Raw genomic sequence first — 23,692 nt, forward strand, 5'->3', positions numbered from 1 at the left:
ATCCCAAATGTTTTACACAACTGTAATGATTATACATAGTTTATAAGGCAGATGTTACATTTATTTTTTATAAGAAAACGTGTACAAATGGCTATGTAACACAAAGTTGTATTATACACTTACAGAAAATAATACAATTTTTTTATATTTTCTTTTATAAATAATTAAACGATATGACGCAGTTGAAAAAAAAACACATATTAAGATTATCACAATTTTCCAAGCTATTATAACAAGTACCCGCACAAACTGAAAAAAAAATCAAAGTTGAGCGAAATAATATTATAAGTTTAAAATGTTATAAAGGGATGAATTTAGAAAGATTAACATAAGTTTGTGCCTTTTATATACTAATAAAGAGTAAAAAAGCCCAAAATGCTGGTTTGACTTAAAATAGTAATTATTATTAGTAGGTAGTTATTAATTGTATATGCCGAAAAGTATTAAAATAGTTAGGTACACATAGTCGATTAGACAAATATTGAATTTCTAATACGACACCGTCTACAAATGACTATGTACACATAGTCATTGCGTCTATATCTTGTACACGGGATCATCTTTGCGTTAAAGACCTTGACATTATTGTATGGTTTTTACACACAATAAATATATTTGTTTATATACTTGTGCAAATATGAAATTTAAATATCAATGCGACATCTAAAAAATTCAATAGCAATTAAAGACATACACATTAATGTAATTGTATAATTTAAGTTTTTTTTTGCAATTCAATAAAAAAAAAACTAGGCTACAATGCCTGATAGTAAAAATTATTCGTTTTGTCTCTCAGTTAAACTTCAGCTAATATTTCACAGAATATTACAATGACCTTCAAGTTCTCTATTTCGTTGCTATCCTTTATCTTAGCTTCTAATACTGTACTGGGAGTTTCACATAGAGATCCTGAAAAAGATTATGAAGCTACAGATACTAGTACTGTACCGGAGCCAACTGAAAACGAAGTAATTCTTGATATTATTTTTAAACTATTTGTTTAAAACTATTAGTTTTTTGTCGAAGTTTTGCTTAATCATTTATAATATACAGGTTAAAGTATTCCTATATAGCCATTTTAGTCTAGGAAACAATAATTATTTTAGCATAAGGACTTATAATTAAAATCTTTGTCGCAAAGGCCAAGCCAAGGGAGTGCGACCCGACATGATAACTTGTGCGGTTTTAAATAATAGAAATAAATATAATCTTCGCTGTATAAACACTTAACCGTTTGCCATTTGGCCTAGATATTTTGCTTAGTTTCATAACTGTATTATTTCTCGCTCCTACTACTGTTCATTTATTAATTTAGAATAACAGCTGTTAAACTTTTTTAGCTCCATAAATAAAACATTATAATTATTTTGTAAATTACAACCACAGGTGAAAAAATGACGCCGAATTTACTATGTGTTTATAATAGTTATATATTGTCAGGTAGGAAAAACGGTCGGCCCTCCGGCAAGATTGAGATTTCTTTTTGGCCCACGAGACTGGGGGCTCACTCAGTACGATTTAGCACAGGTAACTATAGTTTTTTCAGTAGCCTAAATTTAGACTATTGCATATTTTAGAATGAGTACATTTTTTTTGCAAAAATAAATACGATGACATTTTGTTGTTCGGCGTAACTGTGCCTTGTAATGACAATAGCAAAAAAAAATACATTACAATAATTATTATTAATTGACCAATTAACTAAAATATTATGTATTTTTAATAATTATTAATTATCAGACGGGACAATCGGATTTGGAATGGATCGGAGATCATTTAGACGACCCTGAAGAAATATACGCGACATATACGGTAATTATAGTTTTAGCAATAGTCTAAAACATGTATGATTTAGAATTTTTTTTTTTTTAAGTGAAACTTCTTTACATTATAAGAACAATATTGGTATTATCAAGAAGTGTATGTAGTAGTGTAAATAATGCACACTATGATTACTCATATTTTTAAAAATAATTTAAACAGATGTGTTGGGTATTATTAACTCACATACTCAAATTCCGGTATCAATAATCATTCGAAGTTAATCATGACATAACAAACTTTTCATTAAAAAACATTTTAGTTATTTAGAGAAAAGTGGTAAATTAGATTTAAGCTGTGTAAAATAAGTCCAATCAAAGATGTTAAAAAAGTTTCAAATAATAATGTATCTATCAATATTTATGGACTAATTTATCCAATAATAGTTTGCGACGCTAAAAAACCAAAACATTTTGATTTACTTTTAATTAGTAGTGATATTCATAAGCGTCATTGTTTTATAGCTGATTTTTCGAGACATACGTCTAGGTTATCTTGTCACTGTGACGTCACGCGTCTGAACAGATCAGGGGTTCGAAACTTATGGTCGGACGTCAATGTTATCAGTAATAGGGAAATATGAAATCACGGTTCACTGTTTAGTGATTCTGATTGAGATTGGGCATTTGTTACGAGTTAATCAAATATCAATAGCATTTGTTTTAATTTTTTATTTTAAAAACTGCATTACTCAATTGTTTATACAACCTCCAAAAGAAATATGTTGGTAGCACCTCTTCACTTTTACTACTTTGTTGACCCTACTACTTTTAAACCGTAACGGTCGCCAGGTGTACTGGACGAGTTTACCTACCAATCCATTTTTTTATTGAGAAAATAATGCAGCAAAGCGTTTTAGGAAATCTGTTATAGAAGTTGGTAAAAAAAATTGCCAGATAAGTTGGCACAACAGCGGCGGCGCAAAAAACTCGAGACCAGGGGTTCTCAGAATATTATGTTTACCAAATAAATCAACAAATCAGCAACTATATTGTTGGTAAAAGTTAAAAACTTATAAAATTAAGTTTAAATATTTATTTTCAATTTTTTGAAGCTGGGGGTCAACGAAGAAAAACCGTAACGTAACGCTCGTCTCGGTTTGCATAAATACATATATAAATACGCTCGACATATTAAAAAATGTTAAATGAATAATATTTATTATTACATTAGATAATTACAATAGTTATAAGGCCATGAGGGTAGCAGACATATAAATTATACATTTTTCATATTTTTTTTATTCACAAAATTGGGTACGAAAAAAAGAAGATTTAAGGCTGGTAGCTGGAGTGATTCTCCCCAAATTCAGCACGCTGGCTTGGGACAACTGTCCGACGGTCTTTACTAAATTTCGAGGAGTTAGGCCCAATTTGGCGCCAAATTTTGACAGAGGCGGTCAAAAATTCGACTCCCCCCTTTTGGGCTAGAAGAACCAAACTCAGTGACCATCTAGGTAGTGGTCAGTAACTGCCAGGCACCGAGTTTCGGGTAGATCGGACAAAAACTGCGCGTCTGGCAGCAGTTGACATCCAAGGATTAGGCAGCTGCCCAGCAGCTAACGACTGGAAGCGGTTAAGCCCCCAACTTTTGCATACCGGCTCAAGGCAACGGCCTGAAGGTCCCTGCCAAATTTCAAAGGGTTAGGGCAAAACCCGCGACCACCAGAGAGGGCTGAAAAATCGTTTCCCCCCCCCCCCCTTTGGGTCTGCGGCCTTAAAACTCGGCAGGCGCATAGTACGCAGACAAATAGCCCCAGGTTCCGGTTTACGAGTCGTTCGCGCTAATACAGCGTGTTTGGTAACCGTCAATACCTTTGGATTTGACGGTTTTCCATCATGTCTGAAAACAGCTCCGCTGTATGGGATTGCATGGGCAAAATCTCCACGGAAGCGAAGACGATTTATTTTGGCCTCGAAATGGAAGTAACATCCGTGGGGAACATAATTAGGGAGAAGACTTATGCGTTGATGATAAAAAATAATCACTATTAAAGCCGCCGCGCCGATGATAGGTTAAATCAGCCAAAAATAACTAGTTATTAAAACCTAGGAATAATAATAATTAAATCAATTTCAATTGAATACTTTTAGGTGTAATTTTTTATTTTATTCCAACACAAACCTAATATTCTAACGCAATATTTTTTTTTGTTATGTAACCCAGGTTTTGCTTCTAAATAAAATGGGATTGGATACTGATTACTTATTATTGTTTTTGCCCATCTTGCATGCGACATTTTATGTTTGCTAAAATTAATTTTGGACAAATTTCGTTGGTTGAAATTTTATGAAATTCTCAAAAACATTTCAGGTGTTAAAAGAGATATGGTGTAAAACGGGATGTGATAAAACAGGTTACATGAGTTATGCACAATTGACCGAACTTGTAACACCCGATCTACATGGACACATGAATGGCTGGTTTACAGAAAATTTCAACGGTGGTAAATATAACAATAATATTCAGTATTTTACTTAGCATTTAAATATTAAACACAATTCGAAGAAATTGGACTGATATTGCGGATATCAATAGTGATGACAATATGGATGCAATTTCATCATATTTGTTTTTTTATGTTTTACGCGTTAACCTTAATATTTAAAAACGGAATGAAGAAGTAAAGCACAGTCTGTGTGGACATGTTTTTAAAGCCAGGGGTTAACATGTTTTCTAAGAAGGTTTTTAATGCATTAAAAAAAAAAATGGTAACACCTATTCAACGTATGTTTCATAATTTTCATTGTCTACGCGACAATGTCTACCAACAATGCCTGACAATTGTCTACCTGAAAGATAATTAGATGTAGTTACAAAAACTGTTTTGGTATACGAATTTATGGTAAAAATCTCAAATAAGACATGTGCTAAAGAAAGCACATATCATGTAAAAAATAAGTAATTATTTAAGTAGCGAATCATCGCAAACAAACAGCTTTCCTAAAAATCATTTGGATTAGTATTAATGGAACGCTTTGACACACCAAAATTAAATCAGATATTGATTTAACTTTTTTCCTTTTTACTTCTCACTATTGGTAATATACCATGCGGATAAGATGACATTTTTTTCCATTTCCTTTTTTGAATAAGCTACAATACAGTTCTTCTGCAGCAGACCATTCAAATAAAATCAAATATATTAAATTGTCTTTTTTTTTTTTTTGCTCGAGAAGATTTGATGAAATACTATACACTAATATTATATAGTATAGAGTAAAACGAGTATTTGAATAAATAGCACAACAAGAATAAATTAAGTGATTAACACATTACTATTGATAAAAACATATGGTAATTACAATTTAGAACAATAGATTATATTATTACATAGAATATATAATATAGAAACAGTGAAACTATAAAACACTAGTATTATGTAAAAACTGAACAGTTAGAATAATCCTCGAACCCTTAGTTAAAATGCTATTTATATTATATTATATATTATTGTTTGTATATTTTAATCATGCCTCATGGTATTATCAATAACCTTTATGTTTCTAAAAATGTCAGCCATTTTGTTTAAATGAGTAATTTTTGATTCTAAAGGTATTCCGTATTGCTTTAGGTAGTTTTAGAGGAATATATCAAATAGTAACCCCATATCCCATACATTAATTAAATCAAGGGTAAATTGAGCACAACGTGATAAATGACTAGATATTAAAGCTACTGAGTACTAACGTATCAGCAGCAACAGCGCTACTAAATACTTAAGTAGCTAAATAAACTAATAAAGAAGTTCGGAAAACTACAAAATAATTGTACCCTGTATCTATAATAATAGCTTTGATATTAAGCTTTTATTGTTATTAGCTTTTATAATTGTTTTAACTTGCCAATAGTTTCTATGGAATTTATATTGTGACTAATTTAAACTTTAAATTAGTCTTACATTATAAGTATATAAAAAAAAAATAATTAACAATAAATAAATCAATACATTTCATTATTTTTAACTGCAAGTCTAATTCATGACTAAAGGACCGATAATGTTGACGAATCTTAGTCGCATACATTGTTTTTAGTATTTTTTATAGTATATACTATATAAATTGTAATTAATATTTATATATGGGTCAAAACGCCAATTACCAACTGTAGTAAACCTACGTGATGATAAGTTATAGCTCTAACAAGCACGTTCCCACGTAGGACGTGCCCGTATAATAAGTTAACTATCATTTCATCATCTCTATCTCATTTTAACTATCTTTACATCATTTTCTAAGTAGCCAAGGCGAATTGTTGGTGAATTGTAATCGAACGCGACAGTATATCGTAAATGGTTGCTACTTGTTAACTTGGTTGTTTTTAAATAATAACACTCAGTTTTTTTTATATTAGTTTTAATTCATATTTTATTTGTATTTTGTTCATGCTTAAGTACCTACAATAAATAATTAAACATAATGTTTAACCTAACAAATCTGAAGTGTTTCCTTTCTTTCGTTCGTGATCGCCGAGTCGTCAAATAAAAATAATATTGTAGTAATCACCTCTGGGGATCACTACACAACGAACGTTTGGAGCATCCCTTCATAACTTTTTGAAACTCTGCCTGCATGGCTATTACGATGAAAAGAATGTTCTAAAAATTTTTGGGATTTTTTTTAATATTTTTTCGGTTATGGTCGTATAAGGTATTTTCAGTTTTTTTGCTTTAGTTTTTTTTTATAGTATCTTCGGCCAACAAAAAAAGTTACAGTCTACTTAAAGCATAACGGCTAAAATGATAAAACATGCAAGATGATTTCTAATGCGGTCAGGTTGGCAGCCTGTGTAAAGTGGATCTCGGATGTTCGCGGGGCAACGGGCTAGAAGTAGCCATATATTTGGAGGGGAGGATGGCCAGCGGATGTGTGTAGCGAGTACCGGCCCGACAGCGAGTGCGGTAGCCGATGCACCTATTATGTGCACGAGTCTACCCAACGTTCGAGATGTCAACGGTGTAGGGGAAGAACATATGTTCCCTGGTTTGAAATCACTTCAGGGAAGTCTAGTACCAGGAATGGTGTGGGAGTGGTAGTGGATGAAGAGATGAAAGCAAACGTGGTAGGAGTTGTGAGGAAAAGTGATAGAGTAATAATAGTAAAATTAATTTTAGGGAGTAAGGTATTGAATGTAGTAAGTGCTACGCTCCGCAAGTAGGGCGTAAAGAACGTTTGAAGGAAGAATTTTGGCAAGAGATGGATGAGGTGGTGCAAGGAATACCGGGACAAGAGGAAATTGTGATCGGTGTTGATATGAATAGACATCTAGGGACTGATAAGACAGCGTATGAAAGAGTACACGAAGGTTATAGTTTTGGAGAAAGAAATGAAATGGGCGAGAGAGTACTTGATTTTGCGCAGGCGTATGAGTTGGCAGTTGTGAATAATTTGTATAGGAAGAGAGAAGAGCATTATATAACTAACAAGAGTAAAAGTTATAGATCACAAATAGTGGATTGTAAAGTAATTCCAGGGGAAAGTGTGGTAACGCAGCATAGGTTAATGGTCATGGATTTCTGGTGTGAAGGAAGCAGTATGAACAAGAGAAAAGAGCACAAAGATAAAATGCCAAAGATTAGGTGTTGGAAGTTAGCGGGTGATAAAGAAAAGTTGGTTCTGAGGAGAATGAAGGAAGAAGTAAATTGAAGCATGGAGGGAAATGTAGATGAAATTTGGAATAGGGTAGTAAATGCTATAAAAAAGGTGACGATGGAAGTTGTAGGTGAGAGTAAAGGTTAGGTTAGGTTAGGTTAAGTGATTTAACGAGATTTAGAAGACCGAGTTCTATGGAGGTGTAGGACTATGGTGGCCGACCGCATGTAGTTGGGAGTGTAAGGCGAAGATAAAGAAGAAGAAGATTTATATTTTTTATTAAAAGTTTTGGGTAAGGAGAGAAATGTAAAAACTAGAACGAAATAACATAATACGTAAAACATACATTTTGCTCGATTTATGACAAGGAACGATTAGGTATATTTTATTTGCCCCGCACGAAAATCTTAAGAAACGAATTCCAAGGTATTTTCTCCAGAACAATTAACTTAAAGGAGCGAATTTCGGAGTATTTGTTCCGGAACGATTACAACAGGGAGTAACAAGGAACCTATTCCGGAATTAGTTCCGAACTTCTGTTAAAAATATAATAAAACTTGAGATAACTGTGAATTGATAAACGAAAATCATAACACCAATAATATTTGCGTCATTGGAAGTATTAGGTTTGGCTGTTACTCTTCTGTAAGCCTCGCACTTTCCACTTCCTGAATATTGGTCGGCATTCTTCCAATCTGGCATAAAACATAGTGAGAAGGGGCCATGCAATTTCTTGTCTGGTGATTCTCTTCGCCGCAGGTCATGCAAAATTTCGTCCTGTCCTGGCCTTAGCATTTCACTGCCTTATGGCGACAACAGAAACAACGGTCCAGCTTGCGCGCTAACGGTCAGATACCGTCCGATATTGACAAACAAAAAAATTAAAAACTTATGTTTCACGACGAAAAGTGAGTTGTTCTCAGTGGCACCCCGTTAAAATAGTGTTGGAATAAAATAAAAATCGATTTTTTTTTTTGACAACACTTTTGGTAGCTTAAATTGTTTCATAAAATAATTATACAAACCAATAATACATGCTATGGTATCCGCTATATAAAATGACTAAAAATTTTGAAAAATGTTTCGTTATATCAACATTAACCTAGTATTTTTTTAATTGTTCCAGATCAACAAAAAATAGGCAGAGAAGCGTTTATGTCAGTGATGTATCATACGTTAAATCATCAGCAAATTGAAACAATTAATTCTAGGTTGCAATGAACCCAAATATTTTACACTAAATTTAAATATTGCACAGTATCGATATTATAACAGTTGACACGTTTAAAATATAAACTTGACTTCAATGCATATGAACCGTGTTTTTTTTTTTACAAGAAGGTAGTAATTAGCTATCAAAGTGCACACATAGAATGCTCATGAAACTATAACTTCCCCACAACCAACTATAAATGAGACTAGGTTGTTTATATAGTTAATATATAGTTAATTACGAGCTGTTACTGAATTTATTTAAAAACAACACTTAAGTACAAACGAGAAAATCGAAAACTTCATTCGCAGTTTAAGTGATATGACTCGAATCATCAAGTTGATCGTTAGCTCAATATGTTAAAAAAATGGAGAGAAGAAGCTTTGGAGAACGGTATAACCCCCTAAAAAAATAACCATCAGAGGTCTCCTTGAGATTTGAGAAAAATTACATTCACTCTACAGAACAAATTCATCCACATTCCATGGGATACAAAAATTTGCGGCTGGTATAGAAAGAAGATGCCCAACTTTTCTCATATGTCTCTTTTATATATTTACGCCAATTCAAATGCATATATGATAGGGACTTAAATAATAGCAATGCCGTGTCACTACCTCCATCCGATTATTCGATATTTAAAGGTTTGACAAGTGTTGAAGTGTTTGAAAAAAGGTTTACTAAAAACGTTTTAGAACTTTCGGGGGGAAAAATTAAACTCTATACTCAATATAAAATTTGATCCAACCCAAATAACTCTAAAGAAAAAAATCGATGCTTTCTTGCTATACTTATTTTAAGTGGGTACAATGAACTCGATGGTAAACGATACTACTGATGTACTGGTGTTATATGATGACCACGTCATCGATATATGAGACATTCAAAAAAAAAAAAAGGGCAGTTAGGTCCTGACGATAGTGCAAGCAACAAGTAATAGAATATTTTTATTCGAGGTTATTATGGAAGTGGAATAGCAAACATTTACAGCATTATGAATGCTTTCTAAATCACATGATAATGTTTCAATAGCACTATGGATAAACAGATGGTTGTGATGAACGACAGTCCACCGGACGTTTTATTAAAAGGTTGTAGTCCAACTCAACTGCGGCAAAATTCTTTATGGTGGAAAGAACCACAATGGTTGCAAGCTGACTTAGACGAGTAGTCTAGCACCAGAGAAGACGTGCCTTCACAATCTAAAGAATTACCCGAAGCAAAAAAAGTAACAGATAATCGTGATGGCTACTAAGGTTAGATTAGGTTAGGTTAGGTTCAAGCAATCACCCTTCCGTGGGGTCCACCTTGTCGTGGTGGAGGGGCTCACGGTCTCTTGATTGAGTGCTAACGAAACCCGGACAAAATGGCTTACCTTAATTGACCGGTAGGTACGTGGTCCACCTTTGGACAAAATAAAGGTTGGATTATTTAATTAATATCAATTACTAAATACGTAAATTCATGTTACAGGGTTCTTGTTCTTTCCATCTACTTTCATCACATTCTTTCCGAAATACCACCATTCCACGAACTCGATCTGCCTCAGTTAGGCGGACTTTATTTTGAAAATCGAGGACCCATACGTATTCAAACTACACATTGGAATTTAATCACTTATTTAAATCTTACTATGTACGATCATATTTTAAGGAACTTAACTCTCGCATAACTTCGGTCATTACAAACATTCCTCAGGATAACTCAACGATTTCGGCAAAATGTATTCAACTTACACAATCAATGATTAACATCAGCACACACATCGGAAATCGGCAAAGCGACATATTTCAATCGGTAGGATTACAGAGACAAACCCGATCTGTACTCACCGAATAGATCTTCCATTGCACACATTCTCTTTGGTACATGTAACTCACAATGCGTGTCTCAACAAAATACAAACATTGACACATTGATTAGAGAAAATAAACATCAATTAAAGTTAATAAATAAACAAACTAATGTAATCAGATCTTATCAGCATTTAAATACAAAATTCGATTCTCAATTACAGCTTCTTGAAGCTATCAAAACAACAATTACAGGAGTTAACGGGTTAATTAACTTTAACACATATGTTTCACAATTACAATTACTTTTTATACAATACACATTAAACCTAGAAGACATTTCCAACATTATTCAATCCGCAAAGTTAGGGCAAATCCATCCGCGAATATTTAAAAATGACGAGCTTATTGCTCAGTTCAAAGATATTAAAGTTTCATTACCTTCAGGTACTGATCTACCTATCGATCTTTCCAATAACGATGCTAATGAGTTAGGCTCTCTGACATAAAGATATACTATGCGAATGATAATATTGTATTTATTTTGATATTTAGTATATCAACATGAATTATCTCTGTATGCATTGTTACCTAAACCGGTTTAATTTTGTTAATGACAATTACCATTTTATGTATGTACAGCCACAATATGATTATATGGCTATTAGCAAAACTAAAAAATTTTACACTAATTTTAATGAAATTGATATTTTACGTTGTAAACAAGCTAAAGATTTTATATTGTGTCCTGAATTTCAAACTGTACACCCTCGTGAAATGATACCGTCATGTGAAATATTACTTTTTAAAGGAGCTAAAACAATTCCGTCTATGTGCGATGTCAAATTTTTCCCATTAACTTTCTCTATCTTTCATAAACTTCAATATACAAACAAATGGATCTATATCACTGTTTCAGACACTCTTTTTGTAACTTGCTCAGCAGAGTCTGACTCAGTTTCTTATCCTTTAAATGGTGTAAGAATCATCGAACTCCAGGACTCTTGTAAAGCTTATTCCGATAAGGATATTCTTTTACCAACTCATGTCCAACATCCTGCATTACTTCCAGATTTTATTCCAAGTTTATCTCATTCTTTTGATGTTTCTTTAATATCCAAATTATTTAAGGCATCCATTAAACGTGATAGTATAGAACCAGTGGCGTAAATACCTGGTGGACAAGGTGTGCAAATGCCACGGGCCCTGGGACCAAAGGGGGCCCTCAGCTAAACCTACAATACCCTACTGGCTATTTCTATATTCGTCATTCGATTAAAAATTTCACAGAAATAGGTGTATTATTTTGATATCTGAAAAAAATACTAAGAAATACGGACCTTGTATTGGTATTATGCATCTATAGTCTATACCGATACGGCATATGTTAATAATATAATATCATTGGGGGCCTGATTTAGAAAAAAATATTAACTACAACGTATCTCATATCTGGAACAGTTATCAAACTGGTATACTATAAATAGCGTACAAAGTATAATTTATATTATTATACCTAATAGTTGTCGAAATAAGTACCGATATTATTTTATATTATTGCTTTCCATATTGGCTTATGGCTAAAAATAAAATGGGAAAATATAGTGATAATGCCGACAATAACAATACTGTTATATTATAGCAAGGTTGGCATAGCTTCAGCACTGTATAGTGTGCTACTATGTTAATGACACAGTAAAGTGTACACACTTACCAATATTTGGATTTCGTTTAACTTTGAAAGTGTTTTGTTTGTTATGTTTATGTTATAATATGATTCGTATTTTTATTTTTATTAAATATTAAATTATTTAATATTTTTTTTTAACACATATAGTATTGTAGTGACAGTTTATAATAAACGTGCTATTAAAAACAATACTAAAATACTAAAAATAATTCGCAATAAAATGTCTGATGATAAAAATTGTTTGAGTGGATACCAAAAACGAAAAAAGAAGAAGGATATTCAAGAGAAAATGTCAAAATTACCGAAAATCAACAACTTTTTTTCTACAATTCCTGCTGTTGTTCCTAGAATAGGTAAGTAAAAATTTATCAGTCTAGGCTGAAACAATGCTAACGCAGTTTCCGCCTTGGTCTGGTTTTAAACCGGAAAAAATAGGAAATTGTTAAGTAGTACCTATTATTTAGTTATAATATGCTGATTGCTGAACAATATTTACCTATTATATATTATTATTATTATATGTAGTGCGCGGTCAAAAGGAGTTAAACCAGATTTTTTTTCAAAATCGTGTTTTGACTCATTTAGAATTGTAAAAAAAACTCGATGTTTGGAACAAATAAGTTAAGTCAATTATAAGATTCTTACGGTGTTTATTGATTGATATTAAAGATAAATTACAAATTTAAAAGGTTTTAAGATCTTAAAAAAATGTCAATTTACCTATATCATTCTCAATCAAGTTCATAATGTTAATATCAACATTTTAGTCATAATTAATTTAAATATTACTAGTAGGAGTACCTATTAAATGTCTAGTTAGGTATACCTATAGCATATACTTTTTTTTTTGGATACCCTCAAGAATATAGGTACCTAGAGTTAAAGTAAAATTATTATCATTATTATAAGGGTGACCTATGCACAATTTTTTCTAAATGAATAATTTAAAAATAATGTTTTTTTGTACTAAATATCAATTTCATTTAAATTAGAACTATTTAATGTTTTCAATATTTTTTAAACATAACTTGAAATTAAAAGTATATTTTTAACTTAACACTTTTTAACCGCGTACCAAAAATTTATTATTATTATTATTATTATTACAATATTACCTATTAAATTAAATATACATAATTTTGTATTTTATAGCAGATGAACCTCAAGCTTCAGAATTAAATGAATTGATCCAGTCACCAGAGATTCAAATCGATGAAAAAACTGTTGATAATTTGAATATAGGTAAATTAATCAAGTTCATAATGTTAATATCAACATTTTAGTCATAAATAATTTAAATATTACTAAGAAAAAGTACTTCTTTTAAGTCTGAATGGATAAATGGAATCGATGATTGGAAACATTTATCACAAAGCATTCATCGACATGAAATATCAATTCAACACTTAGAATCAACAAATATGCGGATCATATGGGTGAAAAATAGGTTGATAGATAAGGAATTAGAAATGCAATATAGTTAAGAGGCTACATTTTGGAGAAATATTTTACTACGTTTGATTAAAATCATATTATCATTAACAGCGGGAAATACTGCATTAAGAGAGCATAGAGGAAAAATTGGATCATTAAAAAAGTGTTTAGAAGGAAATTTTTTACGTACTGTTAATTTATTAGCGGAATTTGATCCAATTTTAAATAATCTAGTGAGTAATCCTAAACACAAAATCAAGTACTTAAGTCCATTAATACAAAATTAAATAATTGAAATATTAGCTAATAAAGTTCGTGAAATAATTTGTGGTGACATCAGAAAATCTTGTGGTTTTTCAATAATACTGGATTCTACTCAAGATATTAAAAAAGTTGACCAAGTGAGTATTATTATACGTTATGTATTAGTTAACTACGAAAACAAGAAAATTGAAATCAAAGAATCGTTTTTGGGATTTTTGGTACTTGATAAACATCATGCTGTTGACTATGCAAACCTTTTACGTCAAACATTATTGACGTTTGGTCTTAGTATCAATAAGTGTTTCGGGCAAGGGTATGATGGTGCAGCAGTTATGAGCGGACAGCACTCAGGTGTTCAAACTTTAATTCGATCGGATTTTCCCAACGCTTTATATGTACATTGTTGTGCTCATAACCTCAATTTAGTGATCTCAGATGCGTCAAAAAGCTCTAGTAACGTTCAGACATTTTTCAATATAGTTCAAGATGTTTACAACTTTTTTAGTGTAAGTGCACCTAGATGGGCTTTACTAGCTTTAGGGAAAGACGTTGAATTAAAAATTCAAAAGAAAACCTTAAAGAGAGTCTGCCCAACACGATGGGAAAACACGCCACGACTCTGTATTCGCATTAATGGAACGATATTTTGACATTATCAAAGCACTTACTCATATTCTACTTACGTCTCATAAATCTGATGAAAAAAATTTAGGTGGTTCCTTGAAAAAGAAGCTCGAATCAGCTGAGTTTGTATTAATTTTAAGTTTTTGGGAACGGATATTACGATCATTAAATATAGTATCTAAAACTCTCCAGTTAATGATGTTTCAATATAGAATTTGCTGTTGTTTAACTTGATAATGCCTTTGAAGATTTAACTAATTTACGAGCTAATTATAATAATATAGTAGAAGACGCCAAAAGTCTTTGTGTTACATGGAAAATACCTTTCAACTTCAATTGTAAACGTGATAGATTTGCTGTTAGGTACCACGAAGAAGTTGATTGTGACCGAAGACTTTCTATAACTGAGGACAATTTTAAAGTTAAAGTATTTTATCCCACACTGGACACGGCATTGTTTCAGCTTAAAGAAAGGTTTAAAGGTCTTAAAACAATAAGTGATGAGTTTTCTTTTTTAAAACCAATAAATCTTACTACAATAGAGGAACGAATTATAATTAAAGCATCCTACGATTTACACATACAATATAAGAATAAATTAAGTTCAGATATTACAAATCAACTTTTATGTTTAAGAAATTTTCTTTGTGTTAATAACTCAACATCTATGTTACATAATATTAGAGACCTAACAATGTTAGGCTAACAGTATATTTAATCGAACATGACTTGGCATCGTCTTTTCATGACGTGTTTACGCTGCGTTTAATTTTTCTGACTATTCCAGTCGCTTCTGCCGAACGTTCTTTTTCTAAGCTTAAGTTCATAAAAAATTATCTTAGAAACTCAATTTCACAAGACAGACTTACGAATATTGCAATTCTCAATATTGAAAGAGAAAAAAAATCAGAACTTGAAATTGACAAAATTATAAACGACTTTGCAAATTTAAAGTCAAGGAGGAAAAATTTTCTCAAGTAATTCCAGTATTTTTATTTGATTAATGTTGAATCTTTTATACTTTATAATAAGTTTTTGGAGGGCCCATATTAGTCTGCACACGGGCCTTCAATGACCTTTTTACGCCACTGTATAGAACTCACTAACTTAAAAGATATTTCAATATCCACCTTGGATATTAATGACTTATACTCTGATGACATCATACACGACACATTGTTTTCCTCTTTAACTTTTCATAATATTTTATTGTATATCACTTTTAGTTTAACTGTTTTATTTTGTATTATTTTAATTATATTTGTCATCATTGCTTATGTTATACCTACAAATCCAGTAGAAACAATAGACTCTGTACCTGACATACGTTGTCATTCTCCACCGTTGTCAGCTCATTTTTATGATCCGACTTGTCCACCACAAGCAGTAAAAAATAAAAACATTACTCTCATATTTACACTCAATGTTATCATAATTACCTATAAAAATAAGACTGGTGTAATGGCCAGATCTCCTTGAGATACAATATTGACCATGGCACGTGTAAAACATTATTACTTACTGTTGTTTTGGGTAGATTTTAATTAAGATGTAATACTTAGTTAGCATTTAAGCATTTTATCATTGCACTCAATTCTATGTAAATGACGTTGTTAATACTTGTTTACCACAAGTATTAGGATATGCTAGCTTGCATTCTTGTACTATAAAACCCCAATGAAACAGCGAGTATGTATTCAATTGCTCTTACTTGTTTTACCCGTGCAAGTACTGTTTATAAAAGTGATATATTAAATTGAATCAAATCTATCTTGGCAGTTTATTTGTTTTACTAAAGTCTAAATCATTTAATTACTATATTTCGTATACTGTTAAGATAGTGTTTGTATTGGACTCTACAGTTCATTACACTGGAAAACCCGATAAAATGTCGTTCGCATACGACGGTGTATGAAAACCCCATAACTGTTTAGTAAGTGTAGTATTTTAGGAAAGATTTCTGAACATAGTATATTTATCGTACCAATTTTATTAAAATCATAGATTATAACATAGTCTTATGGTCAAAATTATTTCTACATAATATAACATTTCATTATTCTTGATCCTTATCAGTTGTCCACAAAATATTGCTTATCGTCAATCCGGCATAGTTACTTTACACGGAACAATCTCTTAACAGGTATTTTAAAATCTAAACCTATGTTTTACGTTAAAACATATTAATTTTAACATTATTTTAGTTTCCATTATAATTAAGTAATAAAAATGAATTGTCCTATAGTTGTCAGTCAGGCTGTGTTTTTTTTTTATTTCAATAATTTGTTAACATTGACAAATCACAAAAGACTATAGAATTCTCTAATCTTTTTTGTAATGGTCAATCGTACAAGTTAATCGTACGTTATATTAGTATAATATTATTGGTAAATTTGATAAATTATTTGTGTGATGATTTATTATCATTAATTTTGAATTTAAATTATAATGATCTTAATGTAATTAAACATTTTATTAAAAATAAAATATAATGCACAAAAAAATACAATTACACGTTTTTTATCCGGATGATCTTGTGACCTATTATTTATTTGCCACGCACTTTGGATGCATATCATATCTATCATAATTCTGTCTGCTTTTTTTTTTTAATTTCCATATACTCCACTACTGGTATGTATATCTATACTCATTTGACCCTATATATTCACCCGCGTATGGCGTGATCGATTATCATTTTCAATAAATAGTGTACATCAGCATTATTGTTCGACGTTTACCCAGTGATCATTTGCCGATTGAACATACGTCACTGTCGACAATGTCCAACTTTAACTTGGTACGTACCAGTTCTTCATTAAATTATATTTAATTCTGGTTTTTTTTCTCGTTAGTGGTGATTTTTTTAGTCGCCAGATTTATTTCCAATGGATTCTAATGGACCCCGGGACTTGGTCGCCAGTCCCGTCTTAGGCAGTGCCGACACTCGTTCAAGTGTCAACGGTCGACGTCATCCCTGAGACGCCGTCTCCACCACCAACACCCAGATGGTCGACTTCCAGTAAGCATACCGTTATTCACGATGGTCACAAACATTAATACTCTCTTTCTCCCTTAGACGGATCTACCAGTTCCCTTTGGTCCGACGATGGATGCGACGTGACCCTCAACCAAATGCTACTGGCGATAGCGGGGACGCGGAGGAATTGGATTGGTGACCCATTTTTTTTTTTTTTTTGTCTTCATCGTATAATAAACGAATTAAATATATATATATATATTATTTGTAGTATATTTATTCCAATAAAATTAAATATAATAATAATAATATTATATAATATTCCTGATATTTTATAAATTACACGATGTGTGTAGTTCATATTTTCTACTATAATTATGCACACACACACACACAATTAATTTTTCCATACTTTGCTCTTAATTAATTTATAACGTTACACCTATGCAATCATTTGTTTTTTTTATCGATATTACCTTTATTCGTTTATAATATTCATATGTACTAATAAGGAAGTTTCTTCCCTCACCCTATACATGTGAAATTACTTGTAGCACATATTCTTATTATGCCTAGGGCATAGATTGTATATTTCGAATTAAAAAAAAAAAAATATATGTACTAGTAATGTTAGATAAACTAATAATGGCCGTCTAGGCAATAAAACTGATATACACTAATTCATCAATTGGTATGGATACATGGTTATAAACAATATTATTACTATTATTATTGATAACAGGAGCCGGTACGGCCAAAACATACTACTCACGTGGAATACAGATTATCGCTTACTGATGTTTTGGGTAACTTTTAATTAATGTGTAATACTTTACACAACTCGACTATTTCGAGTTCCGTTATCTTAAATCGAAACGACCTAGTCCTGATCAGCGGAGCTATATCTAACTCATTGGATAAATTCAAACTTCAAAGACTAACGGGAAATCCAATTATTATTAAGGAAAACGGAGGTCAGGAACCGTTTAACACAGAAGACCATTTGGAGCAGGCAATGAATCGTTTTTTCTAACGAACAAATAAAACTACAAGCTATTTTTACTGAGCTGTACGACAGCCTCTTTCTGGCAAACAATAATTTAAATTCTGACTTTCTAAAATTTTATATTAATTTTGCGCGGGCAAACGATCCGTCGACAAATGTGCTGCTTTTAAAATGCATTTTTAATGATGTAATTAGAAGATGGTCGTACGACGGTTTCATAAAAATACTTAGGGAAAATTTATAATATTTTCTACCGTAGATATTGTCTTAAGTTTTTAGTTTTATAACAATAATTGTTACTATTATTATATATGTAGTTGTATAAATTATCAATGTTTTATAAAAATAAAAATAAAAAAAATATATAAATAAAAAATTATATGATTTCAGATTGTTTTTTACTACATTGGGAGTTACGACTGCTCAACATAACCTTCAACTGCAAGAACTAAATCAACCTTCGGGAATATTCTTCGAAAATAGAGGGGATATTAAAGTGGTTACGTCTAAATGGGTACTAGCCGCGTATTACAATATGGAAACATACAACACGGGAGTGGAAACCATACAGGCAGCTATTAACATTACTGATAAGTTTTGTAAAAAGATTATTAATACAGGCATCCCATAATATTATTACTAATGCGTATTTTACACAAAATAAATGCGTTTCCGCGGCCGATTCGATTATAGAATTAGCGAAAGACGCACAACACTAACGGGTACTGCTTATCGAATCAATAGGTCACCAGATAAGAAACCGTAGGTCAGCGCGCCGTTCGAAACACTCGGGCAAGTTGCATACAATATATTCGGTGTCTGTGATACATACTGCACACAAAAATATAACGCATATAATAAATCATTCCAGCAGACCAGCAGAAAAATACATTAAAGTTAATCAATAAACAAACAAATGTTATCCAACTCTCAAAGTATAGTAATTCATTCAGTGTACTAAAATCATCACTTGATTTATTAAAAGGGTCAGTAGATCTCTACTGGGAGGGTTCGGACCCCGAGGTACGGCAGTAGGGAGTGGCTCGTCTCTAAGGTCGCATCGAGCTATAGCAGCTTTGCCTCCGGTCCGGATAACGCCAATGGAAACGGTGGAGACGGACAATGACTAAGCACAATGGAAAATGGCAGTCTTGGATTTTATGACGATGATTTTGGCGAATTTAAACCCGGCAAGTGAAAACCTAATTTTTATTGCGATAGTGGCCATCGAAAGAGACAATTTATATAGGATTCAATAGAGTGGAGTGAAAAATTATAAGACATTTAAATTTTATTAAGAGGATTTCTTGTGGTCTGTTTTTTTAAATTCTATTATGTACTCGAAATCTTATTTAAGATCTGGTCTAGTTCGGTCTCATAATTATATTCAATGATCCGGTCCGATTTCAGTTTTAGTTTTGTTTTAATAGTCCGGTCCAGTCCACAAAAACACGGACCGTGCAGAGCTCTAGTTCGGTGTCTTATTCTTCTAAAGGTAAACGACCGCGAACTTTAGTAGACATTTAAAAAGGAAACATATTATACAATATGAAGCTGAAAAGAAGGTAAGCACTGAAATAGTTATAGATACCCAAAGCAAAATCTCGATGATCCGGACAAGGGTTGCGTCTGAATTTCAATATCAACCATCAACTTTTAAAACTAATACAGTCCTTTTAAATTCCACTCGAACTCAAGGCACTTATTTCAACATATACTCCAAGACCAATATCTGTGTTATAATCGCAACAAATTGACGAATAATTACACATAATGAGTGCTTAAGGAGTTTCAGCCATTAAGTCTGGTTGAAAATACTGAATTTAAACATTTTATTAAAGTGCTTAATCCCGGTTATGGAATTCCTTCAAGAAAACCCGTTTCGAAATCTAATAATCCGCAGTTATTAGAAAAACCAAACTAAAAATAAAAAATAATTTAAAGAATGCGCAATGCATTGCGTTTACTACGGATAGCTGGACATCTTTAAAATAACGCCAGTTTTACCGCTATAACAATACATTATATAGACAATGTAGAATGCGTTTTAAAATCCCATTTATTAGGTTGTTACTGTTTAGACTATTTAAGACGTTTACAAGAAAATTAAAAGTATTGATGAATTTCTTAAGCGATCAACAAAATCGTACATAAACGTTCATGACGAACGTTTTACGCGTTTTTCGACGACTCGGACGCTTTTCGTTGTATCCGAACGCGGTCTGTTTCTATGGGTTTTTGAGGAAAATAATTTTTTCGATTTTGCATTATATTTGGGTTTTACCTTGCGCGCTATTGTTTATGTTTGATAACCTGTCGCCGTCGGTCATGCACGTGCGTCTGTCCACCATGCAATTTTTGTATAACAAGGTGATGGGAACATGTGACGAAAAAACTTTTAGCAACAAATTGGTTGAGAAGTATGGTACGGATATAATAATTTAAAAAAAACCGCGTGAAAAAACCAGTTGTTTCAAAAATACCGGATTTAGATTATTGAACGATGCGTGCATACAGCTCCGAAAAAAGAAAATAGGAAAGAGGAACGGCTAGGAATAGTAGAAAAGGCAGCAGCTATCATAAAAAACGATATAAAATCAACTGCTTATGAGCTTGATTCTTACCTTTCACCTAACCAATTTATGGATAATGCAGCAACAGATATACCAAAGAGTTTAATGTTTTCTCTCTCTAAAGTTTGTGCTCAACATAAATAATCCGATCCACAAATATTTGAAAATAAATTCGTAGCATTAGCACACACAGATTAATAAGTTTTTGCCGACCACGTTCTTTTTTTTCGCCCATTTTGTTGGGTTATAGGTTGGCTATAATTGCATAGAAATTTTGGTACAAAACGTGCTATTGATATATTTTCGAATTTTGTAAGTATATTTCTTCATATAATGACGTTTATGTATTTGAAACCAACGACTCGTACTAGTGTTTACCAACTTTTAATTTATATGTAAAATGTGTATTATTGTAGCAACTCATAAACCACTGTATAATATTCTAAATAAAAATCTGTTCTTATCAGCTTAACATCTGATTGAATCATCCAACATTTCTGAACCGAAAATAGTTGTGCGTCTTGATGGGTTCCATCTGCTTATGTCGTTTATGGGTACGGTTGTCTACATTATGGCGAGAAATGGTCTGGAAGAATTGTGGAGCACAATTATCTGGTAAATTAACTTAATAAAACAAAGCAAACTCGTGAACCCAGGACTAACGTACGCAGTATTGGTTTAACCTCTGCACAATTGTACTCAGGGGATTCTATTATATAAATTGGGTTACACTGCTCGTATATGACAGTGCGCAGTAATCATCATTTTCAGAGTGTGATAACAGTGATTCGCACGAGCACATTTACTGTATAGCTAGGTTAGGTGCATGTACTCGTCCTAGAACATGATTGTTGATAAAAAACATAATATGATTCGTATATACTTCACTGTCCGATGACCCATATGTGGTTCATGATTTATTTATAGAAAAGTCCCTAATTAAAATTGATAAACAGTATGCACTAGTCCACTTCGATAATAATGGTTTAAATTATATTTGGAGTGCCAGAGTAAACTATATCTATAAACAATGATAAATACAAACCGGTTATATTTAAAAATAGCATGACCCATATGTGGTTCGTGGACTTAGAATCAATACTTTTTTTTGAAGATTCTACAAACATTTTGAAACCGATCGACGTATTTTTTAGTATTATCGATAATGATATTTTACTTTTAATTGTGTAATGAAACAAATCGGTACGCACATCATAAGCTAAATAGTGGACTAATTAGAAGAAGTAGTAGAATGTCTAGATGGAAAGATGTAGATATTGATGAAATGAAAGGTAGTGAGACTGATAATGTTGAGAGGGCACACAGACCAAAAATAACAATTAAGTTACCTAGTAGATTTAGACAATAGTTAAGCTGTATTAAAATTTAACGTTGTACTAATAATCAAGTTTTATTTGTAAACATGTTATTGTATTCCTTCTCTATAAGGGGAAGGTGTTTTATATATATGGTAGCACTGTGACTGTTATAACTGTGATAAGCACATAATGTTACTAGTTAGTTGTAGTCAGATAACATTATATAATAATATTATTATCATGTTACTAATGTTATAATATGCTCTCTTAATAAAATTGTGTAATTGTATTGATATAGTCAAAGCGTTTGACTTTGGTTTTTCATGAGTCATGAACACATGACATACTAATTTACAAGCTCCGAAAGCTGTTAGGTAAAAATACATTTTTAGACTGGTTTAAATCTTACCTACTTATTTGAGCGTACCCAAGTAGTAAGAATTAATGATTCGATTAGTGATATCAAATTTACTACATACAGATATAGAGTACCTCAAGGTACTATACTCGGGGCGACCATACCCAGCTCAACGTTAACGCCCGAGCAAGTGCTCACAGCTCCCCAAAGCGAGCTACAGAAGCACCCCGCTTTGTGGGCGGCCTTCACCCGTGGGTGGCAAGCCTGCATGATCAGCGTCCCGGCACCACCTCCACTAATCAATCAGCCGCCAACGCGACCTACGGCGCGTCAGCCCACGCCCTACGCTGGCAGGTCCCCGTGGCCACAAACTGCGGAACGCCACAAGACGCCTAAGGGCGCCTCCAACTTTTCGGCAACACCATCCAACTCCGCCGTCCAGAACACTGGAGCTGTGTCCACGGCAAACCAGTCTGCCGGAGCTCCGACCACAGTCAGCACTGAAGTAGACAACAACACGGTATCGACGAGACGGAAGAGGATGATCCGTCTCGACGAGTACCGAAAGGCGATGAGGAAGGTGAAGCGGAAAGAAAGGAGTCGGATATCCCAGCAACATCGGTTGGAGAAACCAACGCCACAGACCGACTCAGGGAAGACCTCGGCGAAGAGGCAACCAATCCCCACACCGAGGACACATGCCCCGGTAACACCAACGGCAGAGGAGGAAGAGGATGCAATGATGGACGTCACCGTCGATGGTCAAGTTGACCATACGATCGAGGAAATCGACATCTTCCTCCAACCACCGTCAGACACCACCTTCCAACTTCTTTCCTTTCCCTGTCCCCTCCTTCTCAGTTCTACTACGCCCGCCCTTGACCATCAGGTCACCGGTGCGATGCGAGTGCTCTGATGGCCCGCTTGCCTGAAAAAGGTTTCAGCGATGTCACTCGAGGAGATGTGAAAGACAGGGAGGAACAGACACCGATTAAGTTCACCGGTTGGACCGTTTAGTGGGGGAGG

The 23,692-nt window shown here is 32.9% G+C and overlaps 1 protein-coding gene and 1 long non-coding RNA gene across 2 annotated transcripts in view; both read left to right on the plus strand.

Annotated features, from left to right (window-relative positions):
* The first annotated feature begins 812 nt into the window (after positions 1–812).
* Positions 813–8,714, plus strand: LOC126845484 (uncharacterized). The gene is made up of 5 exons (XM_050584131.1): positions 813–968; positions 1,441–1,527; positions 1,741–1,812; positions 4,135–4,267; positions 8,539–8,714. The coding sequence occupies exons 1-5, from the start codon at positions 831–833 to the stop codon at positions 8,631–8,633; spliced, it is 525 nt and encodes a 174-aa protein (XP_050440088.1). The 5' UTR covers positions 813–830; the 3' UTR covers positions 8,634–8,714.
* An 8,292-nt stretch (positions 8,715–17,006) lies between these two features.
* LOC126845487 (uncharacterized) overlaps positions 17,007–23,692 on the plus strand; it is a 42,615-nt gene continuing 35,929 nt past the window's right edge. The window contains exons 1-2 of the long non-coding RNA XR_007686780.1: positions 17,007–17,230; positions 17,301–17,452. This is a non-coding gene — a long non-coding RNA (uncharacterized LOC126845487). The remainder of the gene's footprint in view (positions 17,231–17,300; positions 17,453–23,692) is intronic.

The sequence above is a fragment of the Adelges cooleyi genome, unplaced genomic scaffold (assembly GCF_023614345.1).
Source record: "Adelges cooleyi isolate 19-005CV unplaced genomic scaffold, UGA_ACOO_1.1 ACOO_flye_CR_arks_rails_tigmint_CR_PRNA_793, whole genome shotgun sequence".
NCBI lineage: Eukaryota > Metazoa > Arthropoda > Insecta > Hemiptera > Adelgidae > Adelges > Adelges cooleyi.

What these genes read in the sequence shown, in the direction of transcription:
- LOC126845484 (XM_050584131.1), top strand. Translation starts at nt 831, where the DNA reads ATGACCTTCAAGTTCTCTATTTCGTTGCTATCCTTTATCTTAGCTTCT. An exon ending in CGGAGCCAACTGAAAACGAA is followed by an intron (nt 969 to 1,440) that starts GTAATTCTTGAT and finishes ATATATTGTCAG; the next exon opens with GTAGGAAAAACGGTCGGCCC. An exon ending in TACAGAAAATTTCAACGGTG is followed by an intron (nt 4,268 to 8,538) that starts GTAAATATAACA and finishes TAATTGTTCCAG; the next exon opens with ATCAACAAAAAATAGGCAGA.